The sequence below is a fragment of the Agrilus planipennis genome, unplaced genomic scaffold, assembly GCF_000699045.2.
Source record: "Agrilus planipennis isolate EAB-ADULT unplaced genomic scaffold, Apla_2.0 scaffold79, whole genome shotgun sequence".
NCBI lineage: Eukaryota > Metazoa > Arthropoda > Insecta > Coleoptera > Buprestidae > Agrilus > Agrilus planipennis.
In genome coordinates, this window is record NW_020442428.1 from 1141429 (window position 1) to 1167900 (window position 26472).

The window sequence follows — 26472 nt, forward strand, 5'->3', positions numbered from 1 at the left end:
CGGTATCCTCATTATTCACCGGTCACACCACATTTCGAACGCTTCTAACCTTATTTTTCGCAGCGTCGCATTCCAAACATACACCTTTAACAATCATTTTTTTATTTCTAAATTAATCGTTCGCGGGCATTGAAGTAACTATTATTTTTACTGAAGGTGATATAAAACCAAATTTTCACACCACCCTTGAGATATTGTCAAGGCGCGTTACCTTTCTTACACAGTACACACACACAAATCCGTATACACTATAAAACTGTTCGAAATTTGAATCCCATTCGAGAAGACATGCATCGAGACGTCCACCAAAATTATTTTTGTATTTACCAAAAATGTTTGGCAGTTGCACCAATACTAGCTATCATTACTTCTTGAAACAATGTTTGTCCATAAACAACATTCCCTGAAAACAACTGAGTTCTACAGTACTTTCCTTCTGAAATCACTGATGCATATCCACTAGGAATATCAGTTTCCTGCAAGATTCGTACATAACTAGTAACTAGCTGTGACACAAACATCTTGAATCACTCTTAATCTAATATAACAAATAATAAACAATAAATGAGCAAAAAATACGAACCAAATATAACACTGACGCTGCTAGTTACCAGCTGATTAAATACGGTGTTGCGTTGTCACATTTCTGTCCAGGGCCGGAATTAGATTTGCCTGTACCTTCAATGATGTTTTTCTCGAAAACAGCGAACTTTTAGATGTGTAAACATTTACTTTATTTTCTTATTTTATACTGCCCTATCATCTCCTGCAAGGTTGCTACTTATTTCAGAAACACCCTTCATAGATAGAAATAACTTCTTTCTCCAAATGTATGTGTACCTATATCATATTTCGCGTATTTTAGGCAGAAGTTTAATAGACGTTGAATAAATCAGTTTTGTTATGAATCAATTGGTCCACCAAGTTGTCAATGTAGTAATGTTGTAAAGAGATAAAATCGATTTGTTAATTTGTATCATATCCAGGATAATCTCTGCAACTTTATGTTGCTGTAGTCAAATTTGGTCTTATCGTGTTGATCCAAAGGTCACTAACTACTAGGATATTAGTTGGTGAATTTCCACATTCTCCTTTTTTCTTGAAGCAGTTTATCAAAAATATCATAGTGCATCATAGTGCATGCTTGCGGATAACGAAAACCAGAAAATTGCTGTTATTATTTATATTGACAGGGCAGTCATTCTAAATTGTCAAAATTACAAGGCGGGCATTTAATCAAGACTTTAGAATCGCTGATAATTTCACATGTTGAAAGATTTTATCTATTCCATATCCTGACTTAGTTACAGGGATGCAACGAAAGAAAAAAAATAAAAGAGCGGTTTTGACTCCATTCCGGTTCCTTTTTTGTAAAAAGGCCTCCAGAAATAAGATTTCAAACTATTTATGATTACTCTCTACGGAATGGAGGGTATCTACATCAAAAATGTAAAATGTGTACACAAAAGTCAGGAAAAAAACTACTTTTAATATAGAATGATCAAAATTTTATATCGTACTAGAAGCGAAACCCGGCGTTGCTCGGTTTAAAATACATCGCATGTTTAATGATATATAAGGTATCCACTTTTTAACGTAGATAATATAGATTTCTATCTTAGATACCACCCTGTACCTTTATAAAATTTCTTAATAATAGTAGATCGTTCTAGAATATTCTAGAATATTTGGACAAAATCTAGAAAATTATAGAAATCCTTGATAATTAATTGCGGACATTTGGAACTTTCCAGATCATTCCAGATATTTCTAGAAATTGCTGGACCATTCCATATCGATTTTAACACTTGCACACAATTTAGAACTTTCCAGATCACATTCCAGATATTTCTAGAACTTTCTGAAACATTCCATATCCATTTTAACAGTTGCATACAATTTGGAACTTTCTATATCATTCCAGACATTTTTAGAACATTCTAGATCGATTGTAACAGTTGCACACATTATGGAGTTTTCTGGATAATTTCAGAAATTTTCAGAACTTTCCAGAAGGTCTCACTTCCACCCACCGCCACCAAACTCCCTTACATTCAGCAGGAGACCAAGGGGTATTTACCACCCCAACGAGAAGCTATAATATGAATTTAATTTATACTTCAGTCTAAGTAACACGTGGTCCGGCTATGCTAACACCAAAAATTGAAAAAGTAAAATTCACTGTATTTCGTTTACTACAAAATAAATTTAACCTATACTTTAGCCTCAGCAACATGTGGTGGTTATGCTATTAAAATTGTAGCTTATATGAAACGTTTGGAAGTTTGACATAGCGCCATCTATTGAATATTGCGATTATAAATTGAGATGTAAGTTATCCTATCTTTCAAGTTTGATCAATCTGCACAGGGTGTACAAATTTGGTTAAAATCGGTGAAGTAGTTTAGGAGTCCATCGCGGACAAACAACGTGACACGTAATTTATATATATTAAGATTAAGGAATCAAAAGTGGCACCTAATTGCATACGGTAATATTACCTGGACAACTCGAATTACAAAGAAAATTGAAAATATTTTGAGCTTCGGATTGTTTCGTGTTACAAAATTTACTAACATTTCGTAATATATCTACGTATTTACTCATTCTGCGTTAAAAACAAGTTTATTCATTTTAATAATTCTACTTACATGGGTGGGTTGGGGCAAATGGATAATCGAGTTGTGGCAGCCTTGGTTGCGTCGTTGCTCCTGGATGAAGAGAAGGGGGGCAGTGGTAGCAAAACATGCCACGACCACTCCCACCCCCAATCTGAAAAGCAAACAACAAAAATTAACTCATGTAATTTCTTAACCTTAATTATCTTCTTATGGAAAATACTTAAAAAATAATAATAATGTCGTTAGAAGAACAACACCGTTCAATTAAATGCGGCACCCTCAATATTTTCTCATAGTATTTGTTTGGACATGTACGAATTTTCTTTGAATAATTCTAATTTTACTAAATCATTAAATTAGAATATCGTTAGTATTACTTTTACGTTAAGAACCTCGACAAACAGACTTTTACCTTCATCGTACGGCCATCAGTGCGAACACTGATTAAAAACCCACCTCCAGTCTTTCTTCTCCTGAGCAAGTCTTCGCATTTCTCGACAACGGGACATTTCGCATTCCTAGCTATTTTTTACCCTGTTGTCTACTTCTAATACATCTCTAATCAGTCCATCATGCCTGAGGAAGTAGGTGTTCTACCATATGAAATCTCACCTTTTCTTTATTCATTTCTATATAGGGCCTTCTGCTATCTATTTTCTCCAACATCTCTCCATTGCTAATATTTTTTATACCCAGAGCCTATCGTCCAGATGGAGGAATAAACGCCGACGTGGTTTTGAAGTTAACAAAAAACTGTATTACCCTGCTGACACTAATTTGCAAGTATTATAATTGAACAGGAAGTAATGATACTACATAATTAGGTGTCTTTCAATGTATACAACAGTTGATGTCGATTCTGCCTGAATTTAAGTCAGTCCTAAGACTGGCTGGACATGCACCTCCACTCCTTCCTATCCTGAGCTAATCTTTGCATTTCCCTAAAACTAGAACATCTCACATCCTTAACTATTTGAAAACAGTAATCTAGTTTAAATCTACCTCTACTCCTCTTAACTCCTGTTTCTGACTAGACCTTCATGCCTGAGAAGGTGTCCTACCAACCTAGGTCGCCTATATTTTATTGACTTCCATAGAGTCCTCTGTTCTCCTATTCTTTCTAATACCTCTTCATTTCTAACCTTCTCTATCCACGGTATCCTCATCATTCTCTAATAACACCACATTTCGAACGCATTTAACGTTTTCTATTCGCCGTGCCCACCGTCCATGTTCGCACCCGTACATCGCCTCGCTTCAAATATACACCTTTAACAATCTTCGAATTTCTAAATTAATCATTCCCCAGCATAGAAAAGACTTCGTTTTATTGAAGACGACTCGACTCTGTGTTATCCTCTGCTTTATATCCCTGCTACTCCTTCCGTCCTGACTTATCTGACTTCCTAATAGATATCAAAAAACAGCCACTTCTTCAAATCTTTCGTCTCCTATATTCGTTCTTTCCCTATGTTTTCATCCCTTACATACCAGTATTTTTGTTTTACTTTCATTTTTTTTATACAATACTGTTTTGTCAATACCCTTTCCACTTTATTTAAAGCTGTCTCTAACATCTCCTGAATTTATGTTAGATTAACGTTAATAATTCGTACCGAAGGATCTACCGTCGTCGCCTCAGATCCAGTTAAAGATATTATAATATACACAGTACAAAGACGACAGAGTGTAATAGCACTCATATTGCGTTCATACACGTATGCTATCTTTATCTGGTGTATATATTGTACGTAAACGTACACAGATACATGGATTTATTCAACGTTAAGTGAGTCGCTGCATGTGATGTCACGTATCTAGTTAATGTAGTTAACTTAATCAGAATTAATTTGCTACTAATTCGACCAACATAGCCCGTACTTCTGACTGCTAAAAACGGCTACTGAACGCGCTGTCGTGTCGTCGATAGGTCGGTCCGTCCGTAGTTGTTGCTACGGTCGGCGACAGCCAGGCGTGCGATTTTATTAAATTTATAAACGAGTTTGGATAAAAGCATAGAACATGGTGTCCAAGTCCAAAAAACGAAAAACGAAATAAAAGGGAAATTTAATGCATTAGATTGACGTTTTATATTAATTAATTCAGTAAAATCGATGTTACCCGATATTGTCTTCTAATTTGGTACGAGTTGACATCCTAGGATTACATTACCCTTTGAAATGACTAGTACTCAAAATTTATTGAAAAGTCCAGGTAGTCTCTGTGTTAGCTTATCGTTGTTGTCGCGAATATAGGCAAACTGCAAAAAAAAAATGCTGTTTACACCTCCTTCAAGTTAACCACCAATCCAATTTAACTCTTTCTCTTCTTCTACTTACTCCTGCTTCTGCCTCTAATATAGCTCTAACTAGTCGTATCTCGGAAAGTGTCCTACTGATATGGCGTATTTGTAATCCTTAAATTAACACCCCTTGTTCCACCTATTCTTTATAATATCCTCTCATTCATAACATTTTCTATCCACGGTATTTTTATAACACCCCATCGTAGACGTTTTTCCGCTTAGCGAGCGAAGTGTAAGGGTAAGGAAAGGTGAAATTGACCCCAAAAGAAAAAGTTACGATCGTTCGAAATGTGATGTTACATGGGAATGATGAGGATACCGTGGATATACAAGATTCGAAATGAGGAGATATTCGATAGAGTAGCAGAACAGAGGGCGCTAAGGAAGTCAATAAGAAGTTTACTTCTTCTCAAGCATGAAGGGCTACTTAGAGACTGTTAGAAGAAGAAACAGGAGTTAAGAGTAATAGAGACTGACTTAAATTAGATTATTGTTCACAGATAGTTAAGGATGTTTGATAGAAATGCGAAGATTAGCTTAGGAATAAAATGAGTGTAGGTACGCGTTCAACCAGTTTTAGGAGTGACGACCCTATGATGATGATGATGATGATAAAAAAATATGACGACACCACGGAGAGTGTTCCATGTTGTATTTAATTTCTTAACTTGATATGTAAAAACCAGAAACTACAAGGTAAAAGTGAACTTTTGGGTAGATTTTGAATCGTTCGTCGAAGGAAAAGTTGTCCAGTCTGCTCGCTTCAGTCATGGGAGATTAAATTAAAAAGTGACGTCGATGCCTCTGGCTGCTCCACTCCATTCCGTTCGCTCCTTCTCCACGTATACGTAGGGGTAGTACATAATATACAGGTATATTTAAGTGTGTCTGTACCTATGTAAGTACCCACTTTATGTCTTCTCCCCATAAAAGTTACAGCCAATAATCGTCTTATTCCATTATAATTTTCACGTTAAAAGTTCAAAGTTAAAGTGCATCCGAGTCTTTTAAATACATCCACCTACCTCTACCTATTTAGTAATGTGGCGAGTTATAATCTCATAAAACTTTTTAATGGGTCGATGAAATAAACGTAATACCCGAGTACGTCTGCGTCAAAATTTAATCCTCTCAACGACATCCTCGAGCCCTCCGAGATTCGGGATTTGCCGTTGAAAATATTCCTAAGAACTTCCTCGGGAATTTATTTGTCAAATAGCGGAAAATAGTTTGTTCGGTTGCTATGCCCACTGAATAGTTGAACACGATGAAATAGGGAAATAATTTCATGTAAAATATCTTTATGATCTTTACTGTTTACTGCCTATAATCGAACTCGGCTATAACGAACTCGAAAGAGCTAAGAATTTTATTCGTTATAGACGGCTGTTACAGCTGTTTTTCATTAATATTTTAGTAAATAAAAAAAAAACGTTAATATTCCTTTCAGAAATAAAAAAAAACAGTTCATAAAAATTAAACATATTCCGAAAGAAAGCGACAAAAAATACGTAATGGAAGAAAACCTTTCAAACAATCTAAAATACGTATATGTATAGGTTCATTACTAAAACTTGTGGCTGGGAATTAAATTTAAACTAATTCTGCTAAATACTTTTGTATAATTTACATTTTGTACTATTGAATCGCCATTAACAAAAAGAATACACTTTTATTTTTTTCCGTTAATTTAGAAATTCGAAAAAGATTATTAAAGTTCTATGTCTCAAGCACGACTCTGTACGAGTGCGAAACGTGAGCGGTGGGCGAGGCGCAAAAAAAAGGGTTGGAAGCGTTCGAATTGTGTTGTTGCAGACGAATGATGAGGATACCGTGGATACAGAAGGTTAGAAATGAGGAAGTATTACATAAAGTAGGAGAACAGAGGATTCTGTAGAAGTTAATAATAAATTGGCGAGATAGGTTCTCAGGCATGAGGTACTGCAGTTGGGACTGTCAGAATTGGCAAAGTCCACAGTAGATCTGTAAAAGTGGACGTATCTTTTTCTCCTTGTTCCCATTTGCTGTGTTTTGAACACGCCCTTGTTAAATTACAAAATGCTTCATGAGGAATACAGACAAAGTAAAAAGAGATAACCGAATAATAGTATTAAATGTTGCAGCGGTTAGAGGCTGCTTACGTACGCAAAAGATCAGGGTCGATTTTATAACTGCCTGGGAAATGCAAAGACTAGCGCAGAGTAAGAAAGAACGAAGATGCGTGTTCAACCAGTCCTAAGACTGACGACCCTAGGAAAATGATGATGATAGTAGATTATCATAAATGGCAACATTAAAGTCTTCCTATAAAGCATGAACATCAATCGCCCACCTATCTTATTGTTTACTTAGGAATGAAAAGAGTCGAGGTACGTGTTCAACCGGCCATAGGACTGACGACCCTAGATGATGATAATGATGACTGTGAAGTGCCCAGTCATTTTATCGGGTTGTTCGGAAAGTCATTTCGTTTTTTCCCGACAGAGGATTTAATTGTATTCTTTTGCACCCAACTTCACATTTAAGCCGTATAATTTTTATATGCTTTGAGAGCTCATATAGCAAGGCTTGTGTGTGAAAAATTCCAATTAATTCTACGCAGTAGTTTTTGGTTGGTGCCCTTTTAAATATGGAGAGCGATAAGCAGCATTTTCGACATATCTTACTGTTTTACTACAGAAAGGGTAAAAATGCTGTTCAAGCCAGAAAGAAATTGACTGATGTGTATGGAGAAGGTGTGTTGACAGTACGCCAGTGCCAGAACTGGTTCGCTAAATTTCGATCCGGCAATTTTGATGTCGAAGATGCACCACGTTCGGGAAGGCCGGTTGAAGCTGATAAAGACGCGATAAAGGCATTAGTTGATGTGAACCGGCGAATAACAACACGTGAGATCGGATTGAGGTTAAATTTATCAAATTCAACAGTTTATGACCACTTGAAAGGCCTGGGATTATCCTCGAAGCTCGATGTATGGGTTCCCCATGTTCTCACAGAGAGAAATCTGTGTCGCCGCATTGACGTCTGCGATTCGCTTCTCAAACGTCACGAAAATGATCCGTTTTTGAAGCGCATCATCACTGGGGACGAAAAATGGGTTGTATACAACAACGTCAAACGCAAGAGGTCATGGAGCAAAAAAGATGAACCGGCTCAAACCATTTCCAAAGCCGATATTCACCAAAAAAAGGTGATGCTGTCTGTTTGGTGGGATTTTAAAGGAATCGTTTTTTTTGAGCTTTTACCGGATAACACAACGATTAATTCGGAAGTCTACTGTCATCAGCTGGACAAACTGAATGATGCACTTCAACAGAAAAGGTCAGAACTAATCAACAGGAAAGGTGTAGTGTTTCACCAAGACAACGCGAGACCTCACACAAGTTTGGTCACTCGCCAAAAGCTTTTACAGCTTGAATGGGATACAATGCTACACCCACCATATTCTCCAGACCTGGCACCATCGGATTATTATTTGTTCCGGTCACTCCAAAATTTTTTAGACGGTAAAACCTTCACCTCAAATGAGGAGGTCAAAAACCTCCTCGATCAGTTTTTTGCCAGCAAAGACCAAAAATTTTATGAGCGTGGAATTATGCTACTACCAGAAAGATGGCAAAAGGTGTTGGACCAGAACGGTCAATATATAATTTAATAAAGTATTTGTTTATTATACGAAAACTGTCTTTCATTTCCACAAAAAAAAAACGAAATGACTTTCCTAACAACCCTATATTTTGAAGTTAGTTTCTAATAAAGGAATATTCGTTTGTTAATTCCTTACACTTGATCGACGTTTGCTAAAGTCGATCATTCGTTATTATAGTGATATAATATATCTGTTCGTTGTGTTCAAGTATGAATAGTACATATTTAAACGGAATATAATTTTATTTCTAAATTTCGTTCATGAAAATTGACCATTTGGTTATAACCGAGTTCGGCTATATTTAGTTCTGGTCGTGTTTATTGAGACTTTTTCGAAGTGCACGCTCCTAATTGTCTCTAACGAAGTAATTAATTTATTACCTACTGAAAATGGTTGTGATTGCTACGCAAGAACTCGTCTCGTAGAGGTTATTATAATGAAATGATCTTATTCTCTCAACGAATTGACTGTTGTAAGAGCATAACAATTTAATAAGAACAACTAGCCACTTTATTGGGCTCAGTTATTAGATGGAGATTTTATTGAGACATATCACGGACGATTAATATTAGCGCTTATGACCCGCACCGATATTTATCGTCATTAAATTCGGATTAGAAGCAATATTATTGCAATCGAATCGTTCTATTTCGTCAACCGTTACTTCTATTAAAAATAATAATGAGATTGTTAGAAGAATTAGGTATCACATGAATAATTTTTCAATAACCACTAATAAACTACCGTGATTGTTAGCAACCAACTCGGGGTACAGTAAAAGTTTCTTATTCACGGTTTCCTTATTCGCGGGTGAAATCGGTATACCGAAACTGTTTATAAACAGGAAATGATTCGCTGTCATTTATTAAGGGGATTGGCCGCAACAGACCGCTCGTGCCTAGTGTGAATTTTTCCGAAAACCTGGGTTTCTATTCTAAACATTGTGATTTAACGCTGCGAGATAAACATGTAATTTTTTGTATAGTAACAAGCAAAGGTTCACACTAACTCGGTACGTTTTTGGTTTTCAGTAATATGGTCATTAAGAGCTTTGACAAGTGCTTAAAGTTGATGCTTATTGTAGGACACGTATTTTCAATAGAAATTAAAAAAATTAAAAATGGCCTTCGACAGGCTTTATAGCAATTCTTTATCTACCTTACTACAAAATTTCAAACCTCTGTTCCAAACATTAAACTCATGATATCTAGAACCGATAAGCATGTTTTACTCTACGGCGCATGTACTACTGAATCCCCTTAACGTATCGGCATCTTTTGAGTGTGTCCTATTGGTTCGTGTCGATGCGACTTTTATACAAGATATAACCGAGTGAACTAATTCAAAACAACAACTTTGTCAAAAGCTGATTATAACGATTAATTTTAATTGCGAATTTATCAGTAAATTGATTTTATTCTGATACATATTGGTTTATTTTGGAACCTTAGAACGTATCCCCTATGATTCAATACTAATTATCGTTCCACATCCACGGTTTCCGTATTCGCGGCATATTTATGGAACGTATACCCCGCGAATAAAGAGCTTTTACTGTATTTATATAGTTCGGGTGCAAGAAAAGTTATTCTAGTTATGCGTATGGGATATTATTGAAAAAGGCTTTTTTAAAATTAGAATACACATATGTTCTTTTAAATTTCAACGTAAATTAACACGAAAAAACCAATAACATTACAAAAAGTAAAAGACCAAATTAATCCAAACGTCGTCTTCAATGTTTCGGATTCGACATAATGTCTGACTTACTTCTAGGTTAGATCTCAGTCAAACGTCAGTTCCTTACGTCCGGAAACGTAGACAAACACAGCTTACCGGAAGTTCTATTAATATTCAATTACTTTGTCATCGTGATCGTGGCATCGTCGTAGTTTCGTAGTCGTCTACGGAGTTAGTTACCTAGCCCAGCTCGAGTCCCTAGTGATAACATTGATAACGGCTTACGTTGTACGACCGGCCATTAATATCAATTGCAAAACGTAGTGTGCGTCGTCTGAATTAGTTCTCATTAGCATATTATATCGCCCCATGAGCGGAGGAGCCAAAGTAGCTACAAATTGCATTGCATACGTATGATTAGGGCTTAATTCGCTAACTGAGAGGGGCCCACAGTAAGGGATATCCACTCTAATAGAATTACCGATCCCCTATGATCAACTTACCTCGCCGACAACTGCTGTTACTACTGTTGTTATTATCATCATCGTCGTCATTATTATTATTATTATTATTAGTATTATTATGTGTGCTCTGTAAATTTAATGATGGTCATGTATGCCACGACGGCGCGGCTGTGCATTCTACACGGCGCATGTTGCACATAAAGCTGGGTTTACACTAAGCGAGCAAGAACAATCAAATAATAAGGTGCCTATATTCACAAACACAAACTCAAGGCTGCGTTGATTTCTCCAACCATTTTATTATAAGCCTCTAATGTTCCACTTCTGGACATGGAATGTTTCTTTAAATTTAGATGGAATGGGATTACACACAATCTTTTAAATAAACAGAGAAAGAGTTACACAATTAGCGAAGAAATCGCGTATCATACACACATAAAAAAATACAGTCGAATTGAGAACCTCCTCGAAAAGAAGATTCACTCTAATTCAAATGTGTCCTACTTATTTTCAATGCGTATTTAAATGATATAATCATAATGTACATAATGCAAATATCAAAAGTTAGAGTACAACAAATGAAGATTTTGATAAGTTAATTTTAGAAAGTAAATACAAAAAATATAAAAAAGTGTAATCTTCTTCAGAAGCTGTTAAATCGGAATTAGTTTCTATTATAAGGGGCTCGAATTCACATCGTAATAAAAGGGACACAAAACAAAAAAGAAACTTTTGGGTGTTTCATTCCCACCAACCAGTAATGCTGGTGGGCGGGCAGTCCCCCCGGACTACGCCGGAAGATAGGGCGGAAGGCCCTCTTCAGCCTCCGTGAGGATGGGTGGGTGGTGGTGGTTCGGGTGAGAAAGATGAGACGGACGAAATGAAGACAGAAGAGAATGAAAGATTATCGGTGGAATATTACTGCCCCAGCATTTGTCTAACTGATCCAAGGGAATCACAGAAAAACTTGGACCAAGGCAGACGGGCCCGGAATCGAACCGGCATCCTTCCGAATGCTAAGGAATGGCCTAAACCACTAGGCCATTCCACTCCACACTTTACAAACCGTTTAAAAAGAAAGAAAGATGTTTAAATAAATTTAATTTTATAAATTCAGTAAGGGTATCTCTCTCTTCGTTGTAGTCGGTATAGGCACGGGTCACTAGATTTATTATTCCAGTAACAACTAATACAGTATGAGATTTACAATTTTGAGTTTATAATCCTAAACCGGCAAAATTAGAATGAAACGACCATAAGTAGGTGTTTGTAATAAAGAATTGTGCAACTGTCTCCTCTGATGATACGGCCTTGCAGAATTAGCTGACTACGCCTCAGGTTTATTTTCAGTATCCAGAATGTTGTTTTTTTTTCAATTGAATCTTACATTTATCAATGTGAACAAAAACAGATCCCGGCAAAATTATTATCCGGTGCTTCTTGAGAATATTCTCTGTGTGATACAAACTTTTTCATAACCTGAAAGAGTGGAGGGGACGCTATTAAATGTATATCTATCCATAACAAGAAGAAAGGCCCAAAGATAGGTGCAGTTTTTGCAACTATTGTATATGTATCTATATGTATGTGTTACTGTAAGTTTATGAAACATCAGCGTTGGCGATTTACTAGATATTATCCGGACCCTGCACAGGATGTAACAATTTAATGCGGTGTCGCATCCAGGGCATAATTGTTATAATCACATCGTGGCCCGCTTTAAACCCAAACAAAGTCATTGTGCAAATTGAACCGAACTCAGGCACTTCCATATGGGTAACAGAAAGAAGTACCAACCTAATACAAGCATACCCAACAATTACAAAAAGATTGGCGGTATTTTTTTTATGACCTTTGTTTCAAAGATGTTTCATTTTCTCGGGCTTCTAAGCGTTTTATTTTATTATTAGTACAAGAATCATCATGTAATGAAATAATTCTTAGCTTTGCTTGTGATATTTATACATGTCTGTACTGCATCTCTAATCTTTATACCTGTTTTCGACGCTATAAGGAGTGACGGAAAGACAAATGAATTATTATTTTACTATAAACTGTAATATAGGCTCTTTGTTTAATACTTTCGAAGCTAGTTAGTTTTCCAACTGGCTTTCAAGCAATTCTCCAAATCTACGTTGTATATTTTTCATGAACAGATAAAAATCAGAACGAAAATAACATAACCTAGCCCAAAGTCTTAATATATTGACGAATGCGGAAAAAGGATGGTGTCTTATGTTTTGATGGGATCTGTCGTCATTTTTGTACATTGCTTAAAAATAAAATGTAAAAACTGCTACTTTCGTGTTAGCCCATGGACTGAGATACACTTAATATGGGTCTTAAGTTGGCTTTGCTAGTATTAGATACGTGCGATAATTTGATACAACTAATTAGGAGCGTGATTGATATTTGTGCTTTATAGGAAGAGACTTTAATGTTGTCATTTATGATAATCTAGTATCATCATCACTTTTATGAGACGTCAGTCTTAAGACTGGTTGGACACGCTAATCTTCGCATTTCCCTAAAACTAGAACATTACATATTTGGATATACTAAGCTAATCTAGGTCTACCTCTACTCTTGACTTGTATTTCTGCTTTCAACATGTTTGTAACTAATCCCCCATGCTTGAGAATATACTCTACCAACTTATCTCGCTTATGATTCAGAAATGTAGTGAAAGACTATATAGTTGAGCCCATCGAAGGAGTGGTGGGTACTGTAGTCGTGGTGTATAACATTTTGCCAATGCCTTATAGGGATGCCATTCTCACAATAACCTAATTAAACCCTTGGCACTAATCCACGGTGCATAACACTTTAGGAATGTCAGTCAGGAGCATCGGTTGATTTTGCAATCTGACAGTCTTGCAGCAGGTTTTCGTTAAAATTATGTTAACTCGTAAAGATGGTTAGTTAAAGCATATTTGAGGGGTCTTCTTCTTTTGTATGTTTCATTCCCACTAGCTACCAACCTTGGTGAGTCCCTTCGGACTATATGGAGGGTAGGGAAGAAGTCTCTCTTCAGTCTCCTTTTAGGAATCATGGAAATGGGTGGGTGCTGGTTGGGGTGAGAAAGATGGAAAGTACGAAATGAAGATAGAAGAGAGTGAAATATTATCTGTGTAATATTACTGCCTCACCATTTGCTTAAGTGATCCAAGGAAACCACAGAAATATTTGGAGAGACAGATGGAGCTGGAATCGAACCGGTGCCTCCCAAATGCTAAGCAATGGTCTAAACCTAACTCTAAGAAGAACCCGTGTGATATTTTATATAGCTGTCATTCCATATTTAAGGGATTAGAGAAAGAATTTGGCGGGAGGTTAAAAGTTATCAAATGTCAGAATTGTCATAAACTGGCGTTATATTGAGTGGTAACAATAACTTTAGCCTTTAGGGAGTGTGGAGTATCAAATGAAATCTTGGGTGAAGAGGAACACAGCGATGAAACTCCTATCGACCTAAACCCTTCTGTTTAAAAGAAACCCCTTCTATTTCGATAAATCACACGATGGGCTTTAAAAAAAAAATGAAAAATTTTCCACAGTCTTCACTTTATAATCACCCGAATGGAGTGTTCCAAGGTCCTTCTCATCAGCGCGTCATAGGCAGTTTTGATAAATTGGTGACAAAACCGAAGAGCGGGTTGATGTAAAGCTAAGTACAAGCAATGTATAATCATCTACTACAACTGATATATATTTCAAACATTTAGACAAGGCCTTACGAAGGTAATTCAGCTTACATAGGTATGTTGTAAACATGTAAGTCATATTAATAAGAACGTTAGAAGACTGTTCACAAACAGTTAAGGATTTGAAATGTTCCAGTATTAGGATAACGCGAAAATTAGGTCAGAATGGGAATGAGTGGAGGCACGTGTCCAACCAGTCTTAAAAATGACGATATTATAATGATAATGATGATGAATATAAGTACAAAACGGATGTTAATGGTCCATATAAAGAGCCCACAAGTTCTAAAGAAGCATGAGTCCCTACTTGGGCTAATACGGCTCTAATTTACGTATAATTTCGAATACATCTTAACAACCACTTTTCACTTCTCTGATGGGTTAACATACGTCCGTATTGCATACCTACCCTCATGGGCTAATTGTCCTAATTGTATTAGGACAATCGAATGCAACGAATTATTTTCGGCCCATCGCCTCTTAATGGACGATTGCGATCGCACAATCGTGTTTTTCACTTCGACAAATACTCGAGTGATCCTCTACTATACAAGCATACCCGACACACACATACGCATATGTACATATACAAAAATAAACACGTAATCAAGTCGTCTCACTCGCTCATTCTGCACGAGCACAAACAAATTTCACGCACAATACGTCTCACCGCGTACGCTTATTACACGCCGCGATTGTGTAACACCCTCTTCAACTCCTTCGGTGCAGTTGTCGCTGTTGTAAACGGATCATGAGGGTCATTATTTGGGTTTCAATACAAAGTGCGAATAAAAAATGATTAAACGAGAAAATTAGCAGATAATGTGGTAGGATTGTATCATATAATTAACGAAATCTAGATTTTAAGTGCCTTACAGTATACGAGGGTGGATTGATAAGTTTCCGGCCTGACCAAGAAAAACAAGGTTTTTAAAAATTTTTTTTTTTTATTTCTCAACATAATCTCCTCCAAGGCTGATACATTTCTCATAGCGGTGTTCCAGTCTATTAATGCCATCTCTATAGACTGATTCGTCAAGCTCCTCAAAATAACCATTTACAGCTTCGATTACTTCTTCATTGTCCGCAAATCTCTTACCGCCAAGCCATTTTTTGAGATTAGGGAACAGAAAATAGTCACTCGGGGCTAGGTCTGGAGAGTAAGGAGGGTGCGGCATCAATTCAAACTTTAGATCGTTGATTTTAGCCGTCGCAACGATTGACGTGTGCGCTGGTGCGTTATCGTGATGAAACAAGATTTTTTTCTTCGCCAGATGAGGTCGTTTAATTTTCACCTCGTGGCTCAAACGTTGCAATAAGTCTGCGTAGTATTGACCAGTGATAGTATTACCCTTTGCAAGGTAATCAATGTATATAATACCTCTTGCATCCCAAAAAACAGTAGCCATAACCTTGTTCGCCGAAAAATTGTTTTTGCCTTCTTTGGAGTTGGTTCCCCTGGTCCAATCCACTGTTTAGACTGTTCTTTGGTTTCAGGAGTGTAGTGGTGGACCCACGTTTCGTCAACGGTTACGAATCGACGCAAAAATTCGCTTGGATTACGCTTATACAATGACAAATTTGCGGTAGAAATGTTTTTTCGAATCAATTTTTGGTCGACTGTTAGCAAACGCGGCACCCATCTTGCACAGAGCTTTTCCATATGCAAATGTTGGTGCAAAATATGTTGCACACGTTCATATGACATCTTACAGGTCTCAGCTATCTCACGCACTTTCAATCTGCGGTCTCCCAGCACTATTTGATGAATTTTTTCGATCATATCTGGAGTTGTGACCTCAACGGGGCGTCCTGAGCGAGGCCCATCAGAGGTGCTCACACGACCCTTTTTAAACTCGGAAACCCACTGCTTAACGGTTGAATATGACGGGGAGGATGTCCCCAGTGTTGAGTCCATCTCTTTTTTAATTTCCTTCGGCGTTAACCCCTTCAAATAAAAGTATTTGATGACAGCACGATTTTCCTGCTTTTCCATTTTTACGAAAACCACAGAGGCGTCTTGTTCAGCGTGCTGTCAAACCTACACTAGCAAGGAGATCGGGCTGAAACTATAGCTACAAGCTATCCAAGGATGGTACTATAGAATGTCACCTCAAGGTAGGCCTAGTGGCGTCATCTCTTGGTTAGGCCGGAAACTTATCAATCCACCCTCGTATATCACAACATAAATGTGAATCAAATAAGTTAAACGGAAAAAGGCTAGAAATGTTCGAAATGTGGTGTTACAGGCGAATGATAAGGATACCGGTGATAGAGAAGGTCAAAAATGAAGAGATAATAGAAAGAATAGGAGAACAGAGGACTCTGTGGAAGTTAATAAGAAATAAGCGAGATAGGTTAGTAGGACACCTTCTCAGACATGAAGGGCTAGTTAGAGACATATTAGCGGCAGAAACATGAGTTAAGAGGAGTAGAGATAGACCTACATTAGATTACTGTTCGCAAATAGTTAAGGATGTGGAATGTTCCAGTTTTAAGGAAATGCTAAGCTAAGCTCAAGATAGGAAAGAGTGGAGGTGCCTATACAACCAGTCTTAGGACTGACGACTTTACGATGATGATTCATTATATGTATAATAACTTAGCTTGATGACAGTAGTCATCCCCCAATTTATAATATAGATACAAAGATCTTATTATGGAACTGTGAAATCCACGGCGCAGTATTTAAGTTGTGAAGGAAGCTGCACTCAAATTTACTAAAGGGAGGGAAAAAGCAGTGTTGCCAGGCCTGAGGAAATTTCCCTATACCTAAGAAATTTAGAGCTAACTTAGGGAGAACAGGATTTTTATTTAGTTTTATGTAAAATCCTAAGAATTTTTTATGTGTAACGCAGTTTTAAGCATAGAAATTTCTTTAAATAAATATAAATAACTAAAAAAGGTATTTTTTATGTACCAAATGAATTCTTTTTGCTTAAAGAATTTTTTTCCGGAAATTTCCACAAAAAGCACTAGGAAATAAAAAATTCATCTGACAACTCTGAAAAAGAACTCTGTCATTCGGGCACTGTTGACTAAGTGTACTGAGGATGATCCACGTTTGTGTAGAGTATACATATGTATATATATTCATGAATGTTATAAAGTTCTTTTAATGCTAAAAGTTTGATGTAGCAGCACTAGGGTTGCCACCCGTACTTTATTATAAAGTATTGTATTCTATTTCGACTGTGCATACGTTATACTTTACAAGACACATAAAGTACCCAAAAATACTTTATTTAAGGCCTTAACTAAACATCGAAATTTTGTAAGCGATTATTCGAAATTCAGAGTTTTTTTACATCAATAATATTGCACAGAAAAATGGCAAGCTATATTTACGGAACAACATGATTTCCCAAATCTGTTCAAAGTAGTGTCAGTTTTGCTGTCCGTTCCGGCCACTTCAGCATTTACAGAAAGAGTATTCTCTGTTATGAACGCAAAGTGGCGGGACGACAGGAATAAAGTTTCATTAAAACTAATTAAAAATGAACTTTTAGTTTACTTAAATCTTTGTTTGCCATGTTTAGAGGCTATTAATGTATTTAAGAGCGACAGCAATTTGTTACTGGCTGCTAGGTGTAACAAAAAATATGTTTTTAGAAACAAAAAATAAAATACTTTATTTTTATGCTGAGTACTTTTTTTTAACCTTTTAGTCGAGATATACTTTATGTAAAGCCTGAAAAGGTGGCAACCCTAAGCAGCACCCCTACTAATTTTAGCTGTGATCTGTCACTGCATACATATAAAACGAAGAAGAAATATCGCACCTCCTCAATCATTATTTTTATTTCATACCTCACCACTGTTAGCACCAACCAAAACCATCACTAGCACCACCACCGCTGTTTAAGTAATTAATATAACACACCAGCAGGCCTTGGAACGTAAGACAAAAGCGTTTCCTGCGTGCCCGCGTTCTTATCACCTAATCGCATTTACAACCCGTTCAAGTGCTGATGGAATCTGTGGGCGTATTGTTTGTTGTTAGCGGTAATATTGTTGTACTTCTGCAGTAAGATCTACTTATTTGATAAAGACAGAAGTTGCCTATACCCGTTTTCGTTTTCGTTTCGTGAGAACCGTGAAAATCTAACGCTTCTTTACGTACGCCGTTGGATTTTTTTAGCGATTGGCATCATAATAGCAGTAATTTTGAAAAAGGGACTTTTTTCGATTGGTTGTAACCACTATAGTGACTAATGGAGAGCCGATATTCTTTTACATCATGCAACCATCAAAGAGTGGTATCATCGTGGTATCATCTTTTGAAAAATACAACGTGGTGTAGAAAAGTTTCTGAGGGGTGACAAATTGGTAAAGGTTTTCACGGCCAGTAGGTGAACCTGATTAGGGTCTAAAGGCTGTAGTCGGTTGGAATTGCTTCCTAACGTTTCGCTAGCATGCATGACTAGCTTCTTCAGAGGACCTTCCATCTCCCGTGCTGGATGTGGATTAGATTACTGTTCGCAAATAGTTAAGGATCCCGAGATAAAAATGTTCAGTCTCTCAGAGTCTCTGAAAGCGACACTCAAGTATCCGTCTCTCATCGAGTCTTTCTGGTGTCGCTGAGAGAGACTGTCAAAAAAACTGTTTAGCGTCTCTGAACGAACGAGAGATTCGAGTCGTTCTCCCAGAGATCCTCATTTCGTATCCAGTCTCTGAACGAAAGACTCGAATCTCTGAATTAACAATTTGATCGTTCGAGTCTCTCATACAGAGACTGTGAGAAATCTATAAAAACACCTAGGCAATAACTGAGAGACTGTGAAAGACTGTGAGGGACGCTCTTAGAGATACTGAAAGACTCTGAGAGACTGAAAATTTCTTTTCTAGGAATATAGAATGTTATAGTTTTAGAGAAATGCGAAGATTAACTCAGGATAGGAAACAGTAGAGGTGCGTGTCCAACCAGTCTTAGGACTGACGACCTTATGATGATGATAAACATATACATACCCCAAGTTTAGTAGCAAGCATATGTATATTAGATAATAATTTCGTCATAATTTGTTAAAATTGTGTTTTATTTCAAAGTTATAAGAGGACAATCTTCGAGAAAATATGAGACTAGGTATAGTGGCTAAATTGTCGAAAGTTTTCAGCCAAATGTTAATATCGTTTTGAATTTTGTAGAAAATGATGACTTAATTTACAGTTGCCGTCGATACTGGATGCGCATAGAAACCATCAGCGGCTTCACTGTTGGTGTATAATTATCGTATTATATGGCTCTGGTGACAGACGCTTATCCCCCTACAGCCTCCCCCTTATTTTCGTGACATTCTCACTATCATCACTTGACCGAATTGCATCTCAAACGTTATCGAATTTGTACAGAATAGTAGCCCATTTGCATGCTCTACTAGCTCTATTGGATTAAGTTTTAGCCCTTTGATTTGATATTCCTTTTTCTATTATTTAAGTAGGTAGTATTATATTAGCGCCAATTAGTTTCATGATGGTGGAATACTAAAATTGGGTAGATAATTCAACCCAACTAAACTCAATTTTCTTAATTGATAAAAATTGAAACATATATATGATATGAAGTTGAAATATCTCCAATTTCTTCTTTAAGCATCGAAGAAGCATTAGGTAAATGAACTCGATTTTGAGGTCGAGACATTCAGTAATCCCTGGACTGATGCTGTCCTGTTTCGGGTTGCTTCGTCCTAACTTTTTGCTACTTTTACGGGTGGTGAGTTTCTTCAGAAGTCCTTCCATCTCCGATGCTGGACCTCTGAAAAAGTCCACGTACTGGCCGCGAAGGCATTGCCAATTTGTCAGTAATCTCTTGCTTTAGGAAGCATTAGCATTTTTCTTCAAGTTAAGACAAGTTAAATGGTATCTGTATATTGTGTCGAACACAGAAAATTGAATTATCGAAAATAAATGCGACATAATATATGTATAGTCTGTATTTTCTTAAAATTTTATGGAATTAAACGAATGCAGCAATAAAATAACCAAAACAGCTCAAAATCCGGACTGTGCCTATTATGATGTAAAAGCTAATTACAGAATTGTCCAAAATTGAAGCTCCAGACCAAAATCGCTTCAAAAATTTTTTCATTGATTGCCGGTCATTCTATATAATAGAATTAGATATTAGAATGTGGCGGAGACAATTTTTTATGGCTTCATAAATTAAAAAAAAAAATTTGAATGATAATTTTTCAAAATTCAAATCACTGTTCTAAACTGTAAGTACCTACGGGAAGAGATGGGTGAGGAGATCAAGGGCAGAAGGGGGGAGGATGTTAAACCTGCATAAAATACTTTTGTTTAAATTGATCTTTGCCTTAAGGGTTATAAATATTTTATGATCTATTAATTGGGTGTGACTATAGTGGTTGTGACCGAAATGTGTATGATTGTAAATGGAGTGTTTAGGTACAACGATCCTTTTATTCTCTGAATAGGTTATGTTCCGTCGCTATTCGCCGAAACGTTTGTTTTTTGTTATACTTATAGTTTTTAGTTATATACACATTTAATAATATCTTATTCGATTGATTTTGGTTTTAACTGCACATTCTTTGCATCCTAATTTACATTATCGTGCATATTACATTTGAATCTTCTCTTGGAATTCATAATACAATAGTAACCTATTCAATGTTTACCTGACTCATCGTTAAAATCATATTAGGGCCGTATTTTCCTCTCATAACCTTTTCAATTGTATCTATCACATTTACCTGAAGTGTAGTCATTTGCTGTAAAGTTTTTCATACTAGTTTCTAATTCTATCTCTATCCATCTTAAATTGTTCTTCTCTTTCTCGTTTATTTAAATACATGTCCAAAATTTTCTAACAGAGTTCATCAATATACATCAATAAGCACGGTTCTCAATAATACGCATTTAGTTATTTAAGTTACAATAGTTGTACATATTTTTAATTGTGAATAGTCTCGATCCTTTAATAATAAAACTAGTAAAAAAAAAAAGGTGTAAATTTTATTAAAGGAAAAATCATCAACTAGCTGTACAATATTAAGTTGGCGTACAGCAGAAGCTGGTATAAGTTAAACACCGACTATCCTGCTTCAACAGGTTAGGTAGGTAGGTTCTGAGCAAAAATTGATCGCTACCCCCAATTTAAAAATTTTTTTGGAGAATCAATCGGATTCTTAGTATACCACCTGATATAACTTTTAAATATTTCCCACAAACAGATACATAACTAGCACAATTTATCTATAAGAGTTCCCATATTTGCTATTTGCCTATGGCTAAAGTGGTGGCATTTCCCCATTTCTTTGTGGTTATACATGTGTAGGATTATCTCAATAAATCCTTGTGAAACATTCATGAGGCATATTTTAATAAGCAGTAGGTACAGTTCCAGCAATATTTTTGAAGAAATTAAAAAAACTATTCATAACTTTTGAGAGTTAATTCTAGAAAATAGTCGGATCGAAGTCATTTATTACCGTAACAAATAGTTTCTAAGAGAAACACACGTATGAGTAAATTTTATGGAGTTCTGTTTAAATTTTTGTTTTATTAAAGAATGAAATAAATGATGTATCCTACCTTATGACTTTCCCCGAAAATCGTGATGCTGCCTATGGGGATGATCCCCAACGTTTCGTTTACGATAAACGGACAATCTTCACCCCAAATATGTATACTATTGACTGTTCAAGAAATCACCACCGTTTTAAAATCATAATTACATTCACCACATTAACAGTTTATGAAATATTACAGTAAAAGAAACGGCAGCAAACTTTTCGGTTTTTCGTGCTTGAGGGATGCGCTTTCCCGGATTTTCCCGGACTTTCCGTCGCCGCGCGGTTTCACCGTCGAAAGGGCGCTTATCGTCGCGACGTCGCCAAAACAACAGATGAAAACGCGAGATATCACTAAGATGAGGAGGCTGCATGTGGGCGGTGCATGTTGGATGTTAGGACGCGCGGTGAACCGTTTGCGCAGGGGGCGGAACCCAGTATGCCACAGCCGCCGCACTGGAATCACGTCGAAACTCCGGTGATCCGGATACCGACACCGTCCGGAGCCGGGGGATCTGAGTAAAACGACGCGTCGCTATTTCAACGACGGCGTCGCCGCCGCCGAGGACGATTTAGGCGGGGGTGGGAGAATGGATGAATTCCTGCACGGTTTATTATGGCTAAACACCGAAGGGATGCGAAAAAGTGGTGGTGGCGAGGGTAGAGGTAGAAGAAGCACCCGAATGATGTCAGTTCTCGTGATTGTGAAACGATTTGTGTAATTTGAGATTCGCTTTGTAGGCGTCCGATTATACTCGTTGCTTCTGTGATGTTACATTTGCAGGGACCGCTATTAACTTATTTTTTATCAAGGAAAATTGTTTTGAGACACAGCAATTAACATCATTGAGCGATTACGTGTCGACCAATGGCATACGGAACGACCTGTAGTACTACAAATAATTGGGAAAACAGCTTATGTTAGTTATGACTTACAACGCTCACCCTACTTAACTATGCGTAAAACAATTAAGTCAAATTTTCATTTTGATTCAATGAACAGCTTTAGCCAGCTATCTTATATTTAAATGAGTTCCAATACTTTTTGTCACTTGAACGAAAATTGTGACTAAAGATCCCATTGCAACATGTAAAATTATATCATCTCTAATCATATTAGGAAGTAAAACAAAAATTCTGGTATGTAAGGGAAGAAAAAGTAGGGAAAGAAGTAATATAAAGATTAGAAGAAGTGGCTGATTTTAGGTGTCTAGGAAGTCAGATAAGACAGGGCGGAAGGTGTAGTAATAAAGCGGAGGATAACGCAGAATCGAGTCGCCTCCAATAAAAAGAAGTAATTTTTATGCTCACGAACGGTTAAATAAGAAAAGATTGTTAAAGGTGTGTTTGGAGCGCGGCGCTATACGGATGCGAAACATCGACGGTAGGCGCGTTGGAAAAGAAAATGTTAGAAGCGTTGGAAATATGGTGTTACAGGCGAATGATGACGATACCGTGGATAGAGAAGGTTAGAAATGAAGAGGCATTAGAAAGAATAGGTGAACAGAGGACTCTATGGAGGTCAATAAAAACAAGCGAGGTAGATTGGTAGGACACCTTCTCATGCATGAAGGTCTGGTCAGAGACATATTAGAGGCAGAAGCAGGTGTTACGAACACTAGAGATAGACCTACATTAGATAGTTAAGAAATGTGGGATGTTGTAGTTTTACGAAAATGCGAAGATTAGCTCAGGGTAGGAAAGAGTGGAGGTGCGTGTCCATATAATCTTAGGACTGACGACCTAACGATGCTTTCACACATACGGTTTTCTAACGGCAACCGTGCCGTGTCGTGCCGCAATTTCATTTGCTTTGCGTTCACACTGCACACGGTTTTTCACTATGGGTTTAGTTTGGTATTGATACGTGACCAAAATGGACGAAAGAAAAAAACGCATGTTGTTACTGATGATATGGCATAATCGCAGAAAAACACAAAAAAACCAGAAGATTTTGGATTCATCCACTACTTAAAAACAGACAATTGATGGGTGAATTTGTAGCATTATTTCATGAGCCACGGGAGGATAGCTCCAAAATTTTTAATTATTTTCCAATATCCATTAGGAGTTTCAATGAATTATGCGTAAAATTGCAATATGATTTACAAAAAGAGGACACACATATGCGATTGAATACAAAAGAATTTGAATCACTATTTTCACAGAGAATAATAGAAAGACAGATACAAAAGAATTCGAGTAGAAATATTTATAAAAGTGTGTAATATAATAATGTTTAGCCAAATATATGTTTTAAATTAAATATAGCAGTGTTATTATCCGTCACACTATATAATTTCTTCAGTTAACTGCACAATTCAGAGAGAAAAACGATCCTGAAAACAATTTTGCCGTGTGAACACACGCCACGTGTGAATACTTCTATACACTTGTTTGTTTCATTGCAGTCCCCATGCCGTGCTGCGACGGCAGCCGTGTACGGCTCCGTCAGCAAATCGTATTGTGTGAAAGCTTGCACATAAACCAATGTATTACTACTATACACGGCACCGCTGCCGTGCACGGCCACGGCAAAAAACCGTATGTGTGAAAGCAGCGTTATGATGATGATGATGAATCATATTAGGTCGAAACAATTTTTATAAGATAGAGAATCGGTAATTATTTTAACGAATTACATTTCTGATAGTGTATAAGAAAATCGAAAAAGTAATTTGTTTCGAATTTTCTTCTATTTCTCGAATAAGTAAGGAAGATGGTAAATGCCAATACGATTAAGAGGAGGGGGTTCATCGTATTTTTAAATGATTTTTATTAACTATTAGATCCAATTATTATCTATTGGCACAGTAAATAAATATGTAGTGACTTTCTTCGAATTAGTCGGTATCATATTATTTTTATTTTGTGTTCGCCAACGAGCGAGAGAACCAGAGACGACTGGGTCGCATGGACAATCAACACATTCGGAATTAGAGACGGAGAGCAGTGGTAGTACGTAGCGAAATTGGCGGAATTAGAAGTCGAGACTAGTAAACGTTAACCAGAGCGGGCAAAGACGGAATCTAATCAGCAAGGGCCCTAACACAGTTACCAGTTGCTGTAGCGGCAATAACAAATAGAAATAACTCGAATAATGCCTAATGCAATTGTCTTCGTCCTACTACTATTTCCCAGTTATTTAACTCCGAAGAACGACGTTCTTCCTTTTTACTCTCTAGCCCGGTCGTTCTCTTTCTCCGCGAGGAAATTCACTTAGCAACGTTCGAGAATTAACAGGAAACTTATCAACCGATCTTTTTTTTTTTTTTGTTCTCATCAGAGAACTTCGTCTCCGAAAAGTTAATTTTTTTTCAAATTAAATATCTGATTTTCAGCTAATATCAGCGTCTAAATGCTGAACGGTAATAGTGATGAGGAAAGTGAGCTCGATACTGTCCCAGACTTGGTATTGGTCTTTGTATTGCTTATTCGGTATTGGTCTTGGCCTTACTGATATAGTCTCGGTCTTGCGTGTCATGACTTTTAAAGAAAATAGTGTCGATAGTTATGATATGATATGCATAAATCAACCTTTCCTCCAACTCTTTTCCTTTTAGGTAACAAAATAGTAGGTACAAAGTACACAGAAGAAGCAAAAAATATAGAAAAAAAAAATTTTTCTCTATATTAAAACGGTGTAANAGTAAAGCAAACTGAAAATTTCAAAAAATTATTTGTTTCAAGAAAAGAATATATATATAAAGTAGCTTCAAACAGTTTAACTCACAAATACACTGGAAGCAATAATTTTTCGTTTAATCTTGCGTATTTGGTTTTGGTCTTGCATATTCGTTCTTTTGGTTTTAGTCTTAGTCTTGTTCGTTCGCTCTTAGTTTATGCGTTGATATACCGAACTTTGGATTCGAAGATTAACCGAAGATTGGTCCAGTATTGTAAAACTAATATTTGACTGTCAAATACTGGACCAAACTTGGCGAAGCGTTAATGTACCGAACTTTGCCATTTAAAGATTAAGTATTTAGTCTTGGTCTTGGATATTCGTTCTTGATTTTAGTTTTGGTCCTGTTCGTTCGCTCTTTGTTTTAGTCTCTTTTTGCACAGAAAATGTACTCACAGTACACAATTTTTATCAAGTGTGTTTATAAAAAAGGTGCTCATAAATATGTCGCTTATAACCAGAAAACTTGTTAAGTATATGTGTATCCTAGTACGTTATTGGTGTAAGTTTATTTATTTTTGGTAAAAAGTCGCTTATTTATACAAAAATAAAGCTCATATAATCGTTTCAGTTTTCATTATGGGCGAACGAATGATTCCTGCAAAGATGATGATAACGAGAATTGGCTGACGTATTGAAAAAAAAATTAAAAAGGATTGCTGATTTTTTTTCTAATTTTTGACGAATTTTTATATACATGTATTATTATAAAGAAGGGTTTGAACCGAACCCGAACCGGAACAAAAACCGGAACGAACCGGCTTGTTTTTCCGAACCGTGAACAGGACCGATCCTGGCGACGGGCGAAAATTGGGGGAAATCCCCCCCC

The 26472-nt window shown here is 36.7% G+C and overlaps 1 protein-coding gene across 1 annotated transcript in view; it reads right to left on the reverse strand.

Annotated features, from left to right (window-relative positions):
• Positions 1 to 22327, reverse strand: part of LOC108734614 (paired mesoderm homeobox protein 2A-like) — a 57374-nt gene extending 35047 nt beyond the window's left edge. Inside the window, exons 1-2 of the mRNA XM_018466246.1 lie at positions 21981 to 22327; positions 2652 to 2772 (exon numbers count right to left, since the gene is read on the reverse strand). Of these exons, the coding sequence (XP_018321748.1) occupies positions 2652 to 2748 (97 nt within the window). The 5' untranslated portion in view covers positions 2749 to 2772; positions 21981 to 22327. The remainder of the gene's footprint in view (positions 1 to 2651; positions 2773 to 21980) is intronic.
• Positions 22328 to 26472: the final 4145 nt, after the last annotated feature.